The 17,630-nt window shown below is 38.5% G+C and overlaps 1 protein-coding gene across 1 annotated transcript in view; it reads left to right on the forward strand.

Annotated features, from left to right (window-relative positions):
* Positions 1 to 123: 123 nt before the first annotated feature.
* Positions 124 to 17,630, forward strand: part of LOC132429821 (L-lactate dehydrogenase C chain-like) — a 28,115-nt gene continuing 10,608 nt past the window's right edge. Inside the window, exons 1-3 of the mRNA XM_060018595.1 lie at positions 124 to 3,362; positions 8,073 to 8,190; positions 14,920 to 15,093. Of these exons, the coding sequence (XP_059874578.1) occupies positions 3,141 to 3,362; positions 8,073 to 8,190; positions 14,920 to 15,093 (514 nt within the window). The 5' untranslated portion in view covers positions 124 to 3,140. The remainder of the gene's footprint in view (positions 3,363 to 8,072; positions 8,191 to 14,919; positions 15,094 to 17,630) is intronic.

Here is a 17,630-nt window from a genome sequence, read left to right on the forward strand (position 1 = left end):
TCTGCTAATTTATTAAGATACAAAGTGATAAAGCTGTTATTTGTTAATTACATTAATGGAAGCCATTAGGTTATCCTTGGGCAACACTATGATGACTTTTTAAGGGGTACTTTTTCTAATGACCAGACTTTAATAAGAATTAATATATTAAGGGTGTGACTAGAATGACTAGCTGTTTTGTTACCATTTCCATTGTAATCAATTGTTTTAATATAGTAAGGCCCAAAGTACTGAGTTAACTTGATTATAGTGCTGATCATAACTTGTACCCTACAGTTCACACAGGTAACATTCTATACATGAATGTAAAAAACATTATTTGCCAATTGAACATAAGCAGTGGTACTTTGCCACTACAGGGGGACAGAAATTTTTAAGAACCTTTACTCTCTGGAGGCAGTAACATAATGGTACTTAACAATTTTAAACCAAATAGTCCTGGTGGTTGTCTACTCAAAAATTTTCTTTAAAAAAAAAAACAAAAATTTTCTTTAGATTTCCCTTAAAATATTTCTATAACTGTGATCTTCTCCAGGCCTAAAAACCATACTTATGGAGGTTAACTAGAACAACTTTATGGTCATCACTCCTCCAGGATTTTTTTTTCCGAAGTTTCCTTCTTGAGAGCTAGATAAGGGAAAGAATTATGTTTTGTTTTGTTTTTTAATGTGTCTCAAATGTAGAAGGACAAGACTAACCTACATAGCCTTGACAATTAGCTGTTATAATAGGATTTGCTTTCATATAGGCTTTGAAAAGAATAACAGCCTTACGATGTAATTTACATAGCACAAAATTCACCCTTTTAAAGTGTACAATTCTGTGGATTCACATAGTTGTGCAGCTATTACCACTATCTAAGAACTTTTTAATTACCCCCCAAAGAAATGTGCAATTATTCCTATAGCCTTTTGTAGACTTTGATGCATCTTCAGTCTTTAAAAAAAAAAAAGGATTTACCCTTACTTCGTATTATTTCATACAATAAATTAGCCAGTATCAACGTGACAAAAAATGCTTAACAGATTTATTAAACTAATCTTTCATGAGTTTTCAGATTTAATCTTACAAAGCTTCCTTACTTTCTGGTACATTATGTGTTCCACGTTCACCTTGCACCTTCCTGCGCCAGGCAAGGGTAGGCCAACTCTGCTAGGAGCCCTGATTATTTTTACTGTTGTATCTCATTTTAGTCTTAATAACCTTGGGAAGTGGATTAAGCAGGACTTAGACTCATCTCACACAAGTTGCCAGTTAATGGAGGAAGCAAAGGGGACGTTCAGAACATGTGCCTTGGGCAGGTATGAATGAAGAACCTCTTTTCACCTAGAGCAGGAGTTTGGTCACTACTAAAATGACCCCTCTTTTGGCCTGAGGCAGGTGTAGAGCTTGAATCTGGAGGTCATCCAGGTCAGCTGTGTCTCGCTCACAGTCCTGTGGTAAATGAGGTACAAGGGCCAGGAGCTGCTGTGGAAGGAAGCACACAAGCAAGTGGTAGTACAGGACCAACAGTCACTGCCACTCCTGTGAACCCCTTGCTTGGGGCTGGTAGTAGGTTGTGAAAAGCGCCATAAGAGAAACAGGAGAGATGTAGGGAGCTGATGGTAGTTGAGACATTAGTCAAGGAAAGCTAGAGGAAGTGCTATTTATGTTCAAAACTGAAAATGAGGAATCAACTTTGAGAGGGGCTGGGGAAGAACTTTCCAGATATATGGAACGGGAAAAAGCTGTCCAAAAGCTGGAGGGAAGTGTGGTGAGTGTCTTGAGATGAAGTTGGAGGGACAGAAGGCGGCCAAGTCTTGAATGTCTCTTAGGTTGTGGTAAAAACTGGTTAAGTGTAATGGAAAGCCATTGAAGGGTTTTAAGCAGCCTCACTGCATGATCTAACTCACATTAAAAAACAAACTACAGGCTTTGATACAGAAAATAGATTATCCTTTAGATTCTGAAAAGGATTCAAATGCAAGTGATGACAAGATGACAGAGGAGGTTGTGTCCCCTTCTGTGAGTTATAAATAAATCCTTGGCATAAATTAAAATCACCCTTAGAAAACTAGACATGGCCTTTCCTTTTCATTATTACCCTCTGTTCTCTCAAGGGAAATTCAAACTTTATTTCACCACTCAGTCCTGAAGTTATAGAACTTAATCATAATTTTTTAAATTCCTGCAAATAAATGCTCGGACAAGGGCATGTAAGTGCATTGAAGTTTGTTTCTGAAACTCAGGCTGATCATTCCCAAGTCTGCTCTTTCCTTAAATTCCTTTTCGTCCTCGGGGCCCAGGTCCCTTCAGCATGCCCTCTCATAGAGAGGTAAGTTAGGTCGGTTCAGGCCTTGAGCTCTGCCACATATGTCCCAAGATAGCTGCCCATCTTCAATCTCGCCTCCACTAGCTACTATCAATTCAGATTTGGAAGCACTGTCCTCAGGATGCTGGTTTTAGCTGGTCCACCGGAGATTATGGGGCGCTCCCAGGAGAGTTCTTTCCCACGACGACTTCGAGCCTGGCCCCTTGCCCTCCACGTGGTAGTCTGGCCTCCAGAAAGCTTCGCCCTAAAATCAGTCCGAAGCCTAGGCCGGCTGAAGGAAATGAAACAACACGCCAACATCTCTCTCTTGCACACTCTTCAAGACCGTCTAGAATACCACCTACCGGTATTAAGAGAACATAACCACAGGTGGCGCGGAACGCCCTCGGGCCAGAGGACAAGCCTGAGCCAATGCGCCTGCGCCCCGGGCTGGCCGGGGGCGGAGCTTGCGTGCTGACGGAGGAGAGCCATGCGTGGGAGCGTGCTTGCGGAACGGTTCAGGGAGTAACTGTTGCTGTGCTTCACACTTCAACGGACTTTGCTGTCTTTATTTAACTGGTGTAACTTTAAAAAGCAGCCTAACGGCCATACGTTGCACATTCAGACTGCCTATACTGTTGCGCCACGCTAAGCGTTTGTGAGTGACTGGGACTGGAGCGAAAATGGTGGCTGGGGGCAGGGAGAACCTTTAAAAACCTGTTGGTTCCCCAATCCCTAATACGGATAGATAGACTGGTCCGTGTTCCACCCCTCGACCAGGAATTTTTTTCTTTGGCTTCCCCCTGCTCCTGGCTCCAAAATTCTGCAAACTCAAGAGGTAGTTCCTTAGATGTTCAGTGTGGTTAGTACATCGGTAGGTATGAGAGTGATTAATTCAGGGACTTTGAGTTCACTGAAATTGCATTATCCCTATAAGGTTCTCAAAATGTCAACTGTCAAGGAGCAGCTTATTGAGAATCTAATTGAAGAAGATAAAGTCTCCCAGAGTAAGATCACCATTGTTGGAACTGGTGCTGTAGGCATGGCTTGTGCTGTTTGTATCTTAATGAAGGTAAGTGATAAGCCTATACTGTGGCTGAAAATAAGTAAGCACTTATAGGTCTTGTAGATGATCGTGAGTGCGGGGTTGCAGGGTTAATCCCTTGGAGCAAATAAGTATCATCTGATTTTTACACAATTTAAGAAACATTTATTTGGAGTTTACCATTTGTTAGGCATTGCCAGACTATTTAAATTTATTCCTAGGAGACACGCTGATTATATTATTTTGTTAATAGTATAACATTTTCTGTTAAAGTGATTCAGCACTTTGTCTTCCTTGAAGAGTAATGGGTGAAAATCATATTTCCCAATGGCTTATACTTAAAAAAATTTTTTTAATTATATAAGCATTACATTCTCATTATAAAATAAAAAGTACCAAATTTGATAAAATAACAATGGAAGTCCTTTAATTTTCCTTTCTATTTCCAGAATATCTTTTCATGTACTTGTTGGGCATTTGTATAGCTTTGGAGAAATGTCTGTATCAAATCTTTTGCCCATTTTTATTTTTCTTTTTCATTATTATTTATTTATTTATTTATTGGCTGCACTGGGTCTTCATTGCTGCTTGCGGGCTTTCTCTAGTTGTGGCGAGCGGGGGCTGCTCTTCATTGTTGTGTGTGGGCTTCTTATTGCGGTGCATGGGCTTCCCATTGCGGTAGCTTCTCTTGTTGCAGAGCACGGGCCCTAGGCGTGTGGGCTTCAGTAATTGCAGCACACGGGCTCAGTAGTTGTGGCTTGCAGGCTCTAGAGCGCTGGCTCAGTAGTTATGGCACACAGGCTTGGTTGCTCCGCAGCATGTGGGATCTTCTTGGACCAGGGATCGAACCTGTGTCCCCTGCATTGGCAGGCAGATTCTGAACCACTGCACCACCAGGGAAGTCCTTTTGCCCATTTTTAAATTGGGGTTTTATTTGTTTTTGAGTTGTAGGAGTACTTTTTATATTCTGAATATTAACTGCTTATCAGGTAAATGGTTTTCAAATATTTTCACCCATTCCTTGGGTTTCCTTTTTGCTCTGTTGGTTGTGTCCTTTGGTGCACAGAAGTTTTAAATTTTAATGTAGTTCAATTTATCTGTTTTTACTTTTGTTGCCTGTGGTTTTGTTGTCATATCCAAAAATCATTGCCAAATCCAATGTCATGAAGCTTTCCCTCTATCTTTTCTTGTAGGAGTTTTATAGTTTTGGGTCTTACATTTAGGTCTTTGATCCATTTTTAGTTAATTTTGTCTATGGTATAATGTAAATAGTCCAACCTTATTCTTTTGCACGTAAATATCCAGTTATCCCATTTGTTGAAAATGTTGTCTTTTCCCTATTGAATGATCTTGGCACTCTTGTCAAAAAATATCTGACCATATATGTGAGAGGTTTTTTTCCCCTGGGCTCTCTGTTCTGTTCCATTGGTCTGCATGTCTCTTTATATTAGTACCACACTGTTTTGATTACTGTAGCTTTGTAATAAGTATTGAAATCAGGAAGCTTGAGACCTCCAGCTTCGTTCCTTTTCAAGATTGTTTTAGCTATGCAGAGTCTCTTGAGATTCCATTTGAATTTTAGAATGGATTTTTCTTTTTCTTTCTTTTTTTTTTTTTTGGCGGTACACGGGCCTCTCACTGTTGTGGCCTCTCCCGTTGTGGAGCACAGGCTCCGGACGCGCAGGCTTAGTGGCCATGGCTCACGCGCCCAGCCGCTCCATGGCATGTGGGATCTTCCCGGAGTGGGGCATGAACCCGCGTCCCCTGCATCGGTAGGCGGACTTCATTGAACGAACTCATTGAACGTCTACATGTTCGACAGTGAGGCAAGAATCTTCTTACTCCCTCTGGGCTGCTAGATAGCAGACTGTCAGACAAAGTCGGAATATAGAAAAGAGATGAAATTAGAGGGTCAGTCAGGAGGTCCAGTAGTTGATTGACATTTCAGTAAGAAATAAGAAAGGGAAGAAAATTATTCAAGAGATAAAAGGACATGAGTTTGCAGATATGAAGAATTCACTGAGGGCTCAACACAATGAATCAATAAAAGCCTACTCCAAGGAATATTATCATGAAATCTCAGAACTCAAATTGTACGAGAAGGTCAGTTGTTAGAGCCCATTTATTTTCTACTAGAATCCATTGTACCCTGGCAAATGTCCAAATGAAGGAGAGTAGTTCAGGACCTTGTCTTCAAGTCACATTGATGTAAATTGTGGGATAAATGGAAAGTGATGAAAGATATTAAAATATTCATATTCATATAGTCCACTGATGTGAAGGGTCATAAGGGCTGTAATGAATACCATGACACCTGCGTATTTCATGAAAGGTGGACTTTAAAGGTTTTATCAGGACATGTAAAGTTTTTAGGAGTGGATAGCAGTACAACCTACTTCCTTGTCCTGTACAGAGCAAAGTGCCCATAGCAGTTTTCCTTAGATTAATTTTTTTTTTCTATCTCTCTACCTTACTATGGTTACTCAGGACCTCCCTAGAGAAAAGATCCTGGGATACTCTTAACTATTCCTTTAGATTCTGGTAGGCTTAACAATCCCAGGCTCTCTATTTGGAATTGTATTTGAGAAATGGCTCATATAGATGTAGTTAATTCTTAAAAATCAAATAAAAACTTTTAGGGATTATTTGAGCTCCGTCTTTGACAGTCAAGACAAATGGGGATGGAAAGATTCCCTTGAGAGAATTTTCTGGTAACCTGTTGAGAAGGGAGATAAATCAAGTTGGAAATATAATTTCAAAGCAGGCTGTGTTGGTTATTAACTTACTGGCACTCAGCTCCAAATTCAGCTTTGTATACTCTGCTTTGTGATGCTGGCGCTGGATCTCCACATAATCGTTTTCTCCTTTGCCAGTTGGCATCTTGTTAGGTTCTGCCAATAGGGAACACTAGAGGAAAGTTGGGAGGCAGGAGGAGAACCATGACCTGCTGCTTCCTGTTTGCTTATTGTTCTGTTCACTGTCATCCCAGCTGTATCCCTTTGTCCCAAAGGTAGCAGTTGGTTCTAACCTCCACTTTCTTTTGGAGCCACCAGCATTGACCTCATCTTGTCCGTTTAGTGGTGTGAGCAGTAGGCAGATTTTGCCTCTTCCAGAGTCTGAGCCTAGTTCCATGAAGCACCTCCTTTAGACTCTCTGCTTCCTCAGCCTTGGGGGTGGTAGCTTCAAGCTGCAGTTACTATCTCTGGGTTACCATAAATGTTCCCCTTCTGTTCTTTCAGCCGTTCAACATCTGTCTAACCAATTCCCTATATTAAATTCCTTCTGTTGAAATGCTTAGAGTGGTTTCTGTTTTTCTGTCCAGACCAGACAGATACACAGATGTAAAAATGGATCTGTAAGCATGATCTGGTTTTCTTATCAGTTAGCTGAAAAGTGATACATGATTCTTTTGGATGAAACTCCTTATCCTTATCCTATTCCTGATGTATGACACATAATTCAGTAAATTTTAGAATTTACAGTTTTCCAGAAAGGCCAGATGGTGCCTGATGTGGAGGGTGGGGTGGGGAACAGTAGTAAATAGGGACTTTGATTCCTTTCCCTTACTGTTCACCTTTGGAATCTGGCCACTGGAATCTGAGGGAATACATTCCTTCTTCTTCTTCTTCTTCTTTTTTGCCACATGGCATGTGGGATCTTAGTTAAACCCGTGCCCCCTGCAGTTAAAGCACAGAGTCTTAGTCACTGGACCGCCAGGGAAGTCCCCTGCATTCCTTCTGTTATAGTTCTATAATAAATTAGAGTATAGTACAGTATATAGAGACTGTGTATTGTTCATGTAACTGGAAAAAATCTCAGTAGAGCTAGCTTCAGATATTACTAAATTCTGGAATTCAGACATATCAAGACACAGTCTCTGTATATCTTAGTCCATACTTCCTCTGTTGGCTTAATCCTTGGGCAGGGTCTTTGTATATGGTGGTGAAGATGGCTGTACAGTTTGTTCTTAGAGTCTTATATCATTAGAGCTTATGATTGCAAAGAAAAACGAGACTTCATTTCTCATCTTCCATTTTCTAACCTCATAGACATTGTGCTCATTTGTTATGCCTGGGCCATATACCCATTTGTGAACTAATTGATGCAGCCAGAAGGAAGGATGGAACAATTGGTTGGGTCTGGTATATGCTTATCTACCCCTAGGTTGGAGGGCGGACGTTAATTGTAATATACTGAGCCACATGAAATGGTTTCCCACAGGTGGCTACCTTTATATTTTGGCCATAAGCATTCATACTAAAAACAACTTCAACCAATTCAGAAATTAGGCATAAGGGTTAAATATAATAAAAACCTTTGAAAGGATTTCATAACTTTTCATTCGTTTTATACTGTTACCTGAAGTGGAAGAAAACCAATTCTAAAAAACTTAACAATTACGCGAAGGCAAAGCAATTAATAATTTTTGCTACATTCTGTTGTTTACCTTAACTTCTGGTCTCTCTAGGCACATTAAAAGACTTCTCTTGGCCATGCCTTTCAGCTTGCAGTTCCCCTACCAGCTACTGAGGGATTGAACCGGAGCCACAGCAGTGAAAGCTCAGAATCCTAACCACTAGGGCACCAGGGAACTCCCATAAAGACCATTATTTTTATACCACTTTTTCTATTAAAAATGTAACACTCCTTTGATTATAAAATAACCACACAAAATTTTTCCTCTTTCTCCTAAAACTGAAATGGGAACATTTTATTCAGGACTTTCATGTATTTTAGGATTTGGCTGATGAGCTTGCCCTTGTGGATGTTGCAGTGGACAGACTGAAGGGAGAAACAATGGATCTTCATCATGGCAGTCTTTTCTTTAATACTTCAAAGTTTGTTTCTGGAAAAGGTTAGTTTTATAAAGTTATTTTCAGAGCTTTAAAAACAAGTAATGAAGTTTATCAAACTGTTGTCAATAAATATAAAATTAAAAAATAGCACTATTGTAATTAGGACATATAGTTTAGAAGGTTAATTTTTTGAAAAAAAACATTCCAGGGGCTTCCCTGGTGGTGCAGTGGTTGAGAGTCCGCCTGCCGATGCAGGGGACACGGGTTCGTGCCCTGGTCCAGGAAGATCCCACATGCCGCGGAGCAGCTAGGCCCGTGAGCCATGGCCGCTGAGCCTGCACATCCGGAGCCTGTGCTCCGCAACGGAAGAGGCCACAACAGTGAGAGGCCTGCGTACCGCAAAAAAAAAAAAAAAACAAAAACACCATTCCATTCTAATTGGAGAAAATTTGGTAAATACCAAAACAGTATGAAGAAAATTTTAAATCTCGTCTGTTAATGGTTTTGTTTCTTTCCTTTTTTCATTTGTTTTTTACACAACTGACATATAAATGCTTTTTAAACTTGCCATTCAGTCTTATATATTTTCTCAAGGATATGCAGTCTTGAATAGTTTTGTAATATTACTGATACATTTATCTATATTCTTTAACCTGTTTTATTTATTTATTTATTTTTGGCTGTGTGGGGTTCGTTGCTGTGCACAGGCTTTCTCTAGTTGCGACGAGCGGGGGCTGCTCTTCGTTGCAGTACACGGGCTTCTCATTGCAGTGGCTTCTTTTGTTGCAGAGCACGGGCTCTAGGCTCGTGGGCTTCAGTAGTTGTGGCACGCGGGCTCTAGAGCGCAGGCTCAGTAGTTGTGGAGCGTGGGCTTAGTTGCTCCGTGGCATATGGGACCTTCCCGGACCAGGGCTCGAACCCGTGTCCCCTGCATTGGCAGGCTGATTCTTAACCACTACGCCACCAAGGAAGTCCCTAACCTGTTTTTTTGACGTGTGTTTTTAGAGGATCATGTTTCAGGGTATAGTTTGAGGCTATAGAAGAGTAAATGGAGAGCTTAGCCCCATTAGCATTAGCATCATGTGTTGGCCAACTAAGAAGCCTTAGAGCATTAGGAAAAATAACTTTCATCATACACTGATGTATGTAGTGTGCTTTTTGGTAATGTGATTCAACAGATGTACTTTCTACCAGAATCTCTTTTATCTAACATGATTGGAACTGAAAGTGGTTACTTAATTTAAACATGCCTGTTAGAAAGAACCATCATAAAATTTTATATTGACCTAAACATGTTAATGTACTTAGAACTTCATTTCCTGATTTTCTGATTGTAGGGCAAGGACTTTGAGTATGGCTCAGCTGATTGGAGTTTTGCAGCGTGTTTTTTTTTTTTTTTTTTTTTTTTTTTTGTGTTATGTGGGCCTCTCACTGTCGTGGCCTCTCTCGTTGCGGAGCACAGGCTCCGGACATGCTGGCTCAGCGGCCATGGCTTATGGGCCTAGCCGCTCTGCGGCATGTGGGATCTTCCTGGACCAGGGCACGAACCCGTGTCCCCTGCATCGGTAGGTGGACTCTCAACCACTGTGCCACCAGGGAAGCCCTGCAGTGTGTTTTTTATAGCATACCAGTAGTAATCATTTCTATTTCTTTAAAATACTGTAATTAATTTAAAGATACTCATGAAGCAGTCTAATCACAAAATTCTATTAAATTTTTATGGTTTTTCTCCATTTTTATTTCTCTCATACCTAAGAGGAAGATTTTTAAACAACCTTCTTTTAATATGTCTTTCTAAGGCGTTCAACTTAATTTTCATAGTAACAATCATTAAAAAAATTAATTATGAAATACTTCAGATATAAAAAGTTTTAAGTATAACAAACATCAGTGTATCCAACACCCAGCAAAAGAAATAAAACATTACCAATTCACTTGATACATTCTGTGTGTTACATCTGTTCATATCTCAATCCTGAATGTAGTGTTTACCTTTACCGTGTATTTCTTTCATCCTCATATTTTAGTGATTTACATCATATTATATAATTAATAGATATATCTGGCATAAATATATTTGGGTATAAGCGTGACAGATTCTTGATATGCAGCAACTCATGAGCAGAAGTATACAGATGTACTAGACAGAAGTCTGCTAGTTGAGAGTGTTCAGTGTGCCTTGGGTATCAGTATGTTTTACATCAGGTCATCTGTTGAGTTTATTGAGTGGAGTCAAGTTAAAAGAGCTACTCCTATATTAAAATACTTTAAAAAATCATTCAGCCTTTAATTTCTAGTCATATGGCAGGATAAGTACCTGAATCAATCCTTTTAGTAAAGGGGAAGAAGTAAAATTATAAAAACATACTTTTTGATTTTATAAAAAAATCAAAAAGAAGTTAAATATAAGAAGAGGGACAACATATAGAACTAAATAAGAGTTTAGCAAGGATGCCAGACACAAAATTATTAACTATTAATAATTATTAACTATTAATATTAACTATTAATAATATTAACTATTATTATTAAAAATCTATTCAAAAACAGGCAAAAATTTTTAAAGGTAGTATTTGTTATCAAATATAGGAAGTACCTAGGAATAAATCTAACAAGACATGTATAAGAGCTTTTATGCAGAAAATAATACAGCCTCATTGAAAGATGTTAAATATCTAAATAAATGAAGAGATATGCCTTGTTCATAAAAGTCTCAATATTGTAAGATGTCTGTTCTTCCCATATTGATTATAGATTATATGCAATCACAGTCAAAACCCAACAAGTTTTATTGTTGTTGTTGTTGTACATAATAAACTAATTCTAAAATTCATTCAGAAATTCAAAGGTCCAAGAATAGACAAGATACTTTTTTAAAACATTGTTAAAAACACTTATTTTGATACAGTCTATCATAAATAAGTCAGTAGAGGTTCCACTCTGCCACAGATGCAGCTGTGCAGTGAGAACCCTGTGCCATCCAACTGGTAAATGTCTGAAAGATGTTCCATTTCACCTCCCAGGCAGAGTGCACACCTTCCATGCTCTTCCTGTCCATTGATCGCTTCCAAATCCAGTTGACCAAATAGTCCTTTATCCCCAAAGCAGGTTCAAAACAGTAGATTCAGGCATTCTTCTCAAATCCCAGGTAAATCTTAAAAGGAACAGAGCTCCAGTGGATGGCAAAGTGCCCACCCTTGAAGAGCTGCTGCAGCCTTTGCTCAGCTTCACCATGGCAACAGCCTGGGCTGTGCAGTCAAGAATACTCTTGAAAAAGAACAAGGTGGTGAGAACTTGCTTTACCAGATATCAAGACTTATTACAAAGCTACACTAATTAAGTGCAGAGACAAACAAAAGATCGTTATATAACACTGATCATATTGTAGATCAATGGGAAATTTGCAGACTTATAAATTCTTTTTCTTATGGCAATAGTTGTTTTTATGGAAAGAAATAAAATTGAACCCTTTCCTTTTTTAAAAAAAAATATTTTTTTATTTATTTGGCTGCAACGGATCTTCGTTGCGGCATGCAGGATCTTTAGTTGCGGCATGTGGGATCTTTAGTTGCGGCATGTGGGATCTAGTGCCCTGACCAGAGCTCGAACCTGGGTCCCCTGCATTGGGAGCACAGAGTCTTAGCCACTGGACCACCAGGGAAGTCCCCTGAACCGTTTCTTGATAACACACACAATTCCAAATTGGTTAAAGACCAAAAATATGAAAGGCAAAACTTCAAAGCTTCTGTTTAGAAGATAACATAGAATATCTTTATGACCTCAGGATAGGGAAGAATTTATTAAACACAAGGACACAAAAAGCATAAACAGTAAAGGAAAGAGTATAAAGTTTAGTGTTTATGTTCTTAAAAAGGCACTAAAAGAGTGAAGAGACAAAGTGTAAACTGAGAGAAAACATTTGCAACATAAACAACTGGCAAGGGAATTGTGTTCAGACTAAAAGTACTTGGGTAATAAATAAGATAAATATAGGTAGCCCAACAGAAAAATAGGAAAAGACTTGAACATTTCACAAAAGAAGAAACTCGAATTGCCTATAAATATAGGAAAAGACAATCTCATTAGTAACCACGAAAATAAAAAGTATATCAATATACCATTACACACCTATTAGATTGGCAAAAGTGTGATAATACTAAGTGTTTGTCAGGATGTGGAACAATAGGTTTTCTCATGCATGACATGTAGAAATGTATTATATTAAAACTATGTTTTTTTTTTTTAAGTTTGTCATTACCTGGTGAAGTTGAACATGAACATATCCCAAACGTAGAAATTGCACTCCTAGGTATATTCCCAAGAGAAATTTGTGTACATGTGTACTAAGATACATGTACAAGGATGTATAGTGTTGTCATTTGTAATAGCCCCAAACTGGAAATAATTCATTGTATAACAATACTAAGTTAATCAATTATGCACTGTAATATTACACAGCAATGAAAATGAATGAACTAGAGGGACACACATTAACATGGATAAATGTCAGATAATATTTATCTAAAGTAATACATACCTTATGATTCAAAACAGATAAAACTTAATATGTTATTTGAATATGAACAGGTAGTAAACCTTTTTAAGGTTTTAAGGTAGTATGAGACCAGAATCTGTTATTATGGATCTAATGATCAAGTTAGGGGTATAAATACAACATAACCACAGGAAGATAACATAAGGCACTATAAATAAGGACTATGTGAGAATTATAGGCAGTAAGTGCTATAAAAATTCAGTGAAGTCAGAGTAGTATTTATGAATGATATAATTAGGGGATGCCTGGCAGAGGAATTGATATTTGAAGAAGCCTTTGCTCCAGATCACTATGGTTTGCTGTCTCTGGGAGGACTGAGTTATATTTAGAAAGGAAAATAAATAACAGGTAAGGAGATGATGGCATTAACAGAATCAGGGTACCTGGAAAATCTGAAATAAAAATAAGACACAAAGCTAGTAAGTTAACTTGTTGGCAGATTGTGAAAAGACTTGATATTTTACTCTGGTATACACTTTAATTGAAGTTGTCGGACATAATATTTCAAATAGTTGATCTGAGCTATGGCGAGATGATTCTGGAGAAGTTGCGAGGCTTTTTGCCAGTTTATTCTCTAAAAGTCGGGGGGGAGGAGGGAGAAAATGAGGGGCTGGGATAGAGAGTTACAGAGAGAGACAGAGGTTGGGAGATTACTTTGGATTTCTGTGGTTAGATAAGACTTTATGGAAGATGATGTCAAGCAAGGTCTTTGAGCAAGAGTGAGTAGACTATGTATGCAGAGAGAGAAGAGAACTTCCTCCTGTAGATCTTTTTTTTTTTTTTTTTTGCGGTAAGTGGGCCTCTCACTGTTGTGGCCTCTCCCGTTGGGGAGCACAGGCTCCGGACGCGCAGGCTCAGCGGCCATGGCTCATGGGCCCAGCCGCTCCGCGGCACGTGGGATCTTCCCGGACCGGGGCACGAACCCGTGTCCCATGCATCGGCAGGCGGACTCTCAACCACTGCGCCACCAGGGAAGCCCTGTGTAGATCTTTTATTTGATACAAGGGAAAGATAATCTCTTAGATTAATGTGAAACTTGCCAGCCTAAGAAATGAAATTCTCTAAGTTTGTCTTTCTAATTAAAATCTTTACTGGGGCAGGAAAACCATTCAGATGTTTACGGTTTATAAATTGGATTAGAAAGATATAAGAATGATCATAGAGATGCAATAGTATGTTTAAAATTAAGCAAATTTCCTTTTCAAAAGAGCATAAAAATAAGTTTTTTTAAAATGGAGATGGCATATAGAGATTTTAGCTAATTTAGTTTTTGACATCCAAATAGAAAATAACTTCTAAGTATATGATAGTTTTTAAAAAGTCCAGTATGGGATAGTGAGCATTGTAACATATTGTCGTTGTTTTTTTTTTTTTAATTTACTTATGTTTTAAAATTTTTGGCTGCGTTGGGTCTTCGTTGCTGCGCGCGGGCTTTCTCTAGTTTCAGTGAGTGTGGGCTACTCTTCGTTGCGGTGCGTGGTCTTCTCATTGTGGTGGCTTCTCTTGTTGTGGAGCACGGGCTCTAGGTGCACGGGCCTCAGTAGTTGTGGCTCGCGGGTTCTAGAGCGCAGGCTCAGTAGTTGTGGCGCACAGGCTTAGTTGTTCCGCAGCATGTGGGATCTTCCCGGACCAGGGCTCGAACCCGTGTCCCCTGCATTGGCAGGCAGATTCTCAACCACTGCGCCACCAGGAAAGCCCCTGTCATTGGGTTTAATAGGTGAAACATTTTACAATTGGTCATCAGATTTAGAAGGTAATTAATTTTCTTATGTGAATCAAGAACTTGTTTATGATCTCAAATACATAAACAAGTTATAATAATAATTTTAAGTAAATAATGTAAGTAAATACATTCTCACTCTTCGAATCATGAAACACACATAAATTCTCAGAGTTCTAAGCTTCTGATTCATATGGTATTTCTAAAAATCCAGAGAGCTGACTTGCAGTGCCTCAGGCCTTAATAACAAATGAGAATGTGGGCTAAAAGCCATGGTAGGTTCTGTTATTATTTTTTTTAAAAAAAGCCATGTGAACATTGGTAAATCATAGTAACAAAATTTCCTTCAGATTATACAAGATAACATTGCTATATGGAAAATCTGTTCATCTGCAAATGCCAGACATGAAAGTAGTACTTTAATACCATCATCATACAATAGACTTTTAAAGAATTAAAGCACAGTGATTATGGCAGTCTTGACCAAATAGTTTCTTTTGTTTCCTTCTTTAGATTACAGTATATCTGCAAATTCCAAATTAGTTATTGTCACAGCAGGTGCACGGCAGCAGGAAGGAGAAAGTCTCCTTGACCTGGTCCAACGTAATGTGAATATCATGAAATCAATCATTCCTGCCATAGTCCAAAATAGTCCTGACTGTAAGATGCTTATTGTTTCAAATCCAGGTGAGTCCCTTCTACTCCGTTTAACTGCATAAGGATGATATTTCCATACCATTCCTTTTTTTTTCTTTTTAAAACAATGTCATTTAGGTAAATTTATGACAATAAACCGCCCCCATCCAAATACACAATACTTTGTTTTTTTCCAGCTTTACTGATATATAATTGACATATAACATGTAAGTTTAATGCATATAACGTGGTTATTTGTGGTGGGAACTCCACAAAAGAAAGGAGAGAGAAGGTTCACTAAGAGAAGATTTACTCTCTTAGCAACTTTCAAGTATATATGTAAAATATAGTAGTGTTAACTATAGCCAACATTAGATCCTCAGAACTTATTTATCTTACATCTGGAAGTTTATATCCTTTGACCAACATCTCCCCATTTCTCCTTTCCCCTAGCCTCTGACAACCACCATTCTATTCTCTCTTTCTATGAGTCTGGCTTTTTTAGTTTCCACATATGTGATATCATACAGTATTTTTTTTCTCTGTCAGACTTATTTCACTTAGCATAAGGCCTTCAAGGTCCATCTATGTCACAAATGGCAAAATTTCCTTCTTTTTTGTAGCTGAATATTCCATTGTATATCTATATACCACATCTTCTTTAGACATTTATCTGTAGATGGACATCAAGGTTGTTTTCATATCTTGGCTATTGTGAATAATGCTGAAGTGAATATGGGAGTGTTGGTATCTCTTTGAGATACTGATTTCATTTCCTGTGGATATATGCCCCAAAGTGGGATTGCTAAGTCATATGGTAGTTCCATTTTTAATTTTTTTGAGGAAACTCCATACTGTTTTCCATAGTGGCTGTAGCAATTTACATTCCCGCAGGCAGTGCACGAGTGTTCCCTTTTCTTCATATCCTCGCCAACATGTGTCCTCTTGGTGATAGCCATTCAAACAGGTGTCAGGTGATATCTCACTGTGGTTTTCATTTGTATTTCCCAGATGATTAGTGAAGTTGAGCATCTTTTCATGCACCTGTTAACCATTTGTATGTTTTCTTTGGAAAAATGTCTGTTTGGTTCCTCTGCCCTTTTTTTTTTTTTCGGTACGTGGGCCTCTCACTGTTGTGGCCTCTCCCGTTGCGGAGCACAGGCTCCGGACGCGCAGGCTCAGCGGCCATGGCTCATGGGCCCAGCCGCTCCGCGGCATGTGGGATCTTCCCGGATCGGGGCACGAACCCGTGTCCCCTGTATCGGCAGGCGGACTCTCAACCACTGCACCACCAGGGAAGCCCCCTCTGCCCATTTTTAAATCGGCATTTTTGGTATTGAGTTGTATGAGTTCCTTAGATGTTTTGAATATTAACCCCTTATAAGATACATGGTTTGCAAATATTTTTTTTTTGTTTGATGTAGTCCCAGTCATTTATTTTGCTTTTGTTGCTTGTGCTTTTGGTGTCATATCCAAAAAAATCATTGTCAAGACCAATGTCAAGGAGTTTTTCCCCTACATTTTCTTCTAGGAGTTTTACACTTTCAGGCTTCTGTTTAAAGCTTTAATCCATTTTGAGTTGATTTTTGTGAGCAGCATAAGATATGGGTCCAGTTTCATTCCTCTGCATGTGATTATTCAGTTTCCCAACACCATTCATTGTAAAGACTGTATTTTTCCACTGAGTATTCTTGGCTCCCTTGTCAAATATCCATTGACAGTATCTGCAAGGGCTTATTTCTAGGCTCTCGATTCTGTTTCATTGGTCTATATGTCTGTTTTTATTCCAGTACTATACTGCTTTGATTACTATAGCTTTGTAATATAGTTTGAAATCAGGCAGTGTGATGGTCTATATGTTTTTATTCCAGTACTATACTGCTTTGATTACTATAGCTTTGTAATATAGTTTGAAATCAGGCAGTGTGATGCCTCTAACTTTTTTCTTCTTTCTCAGGATTGCTTTGGCTATTTGGGGTCTTTTGTGGCCCCATATGAATTTTAGGATTGTTTTTTATATTTCTGTGAAAATGCTGTTGGTATTTTAGATTGCATTGAATCTATGGAATGCTTTGGATAGTATGAACATTTTAACAATATTACTACTTCCAATCCATGAACATGGGATGTCTTTCCATTTATTTGTGTCTGCTTCATTTTTTTGCATCAAAGTCTTATAGTTTTGAGTGTGCAGATATTTAATCTCTTTGATTAAATTTATTCCTAAGTATCTGTTGTTTTTGATATTATTGTGAATGGGATTGTTTTCTTTATTTATTTTTCAGGTAATTTGTTGTTAGTGTATAGAAACACAACTGATTTCTGTATTTTGTATCCTGAAACTTCACTAAATGTACTGATTAGCTCTATTAGTTTTTGGTGGGGTCTTTAGGATTTTCTATAAATAAGGTCATATCATCTGTTATCAGAGACAGTTTTACTTCTTTTATTCTAATTTGGATACCTTTTCATTTTGGCTCCTGCCTTATTGCTCTGGCTAGAACTTTTCAGTACTGTGTTGAATAGGAGTGGTGAGAGTGGGAACACTTGTCTTGTTGCTGATCTTGGAGGAACAGCTTTCAGGTTTT

The sequence above is a fragment of the Delphinus delphis genome, chromosome 8, assembly GCF_949987515.2.
Source record: "Delphinus delphis chromosome 8, mDelDel1.2, whole genome shotgun sequence".
Taxonomy (NCBI): Eukaryota; Metazoa; Chordata; class Mammalia; order Artiodactyla; family Delphinidae; genus Delphinus; species Delphinus delphis.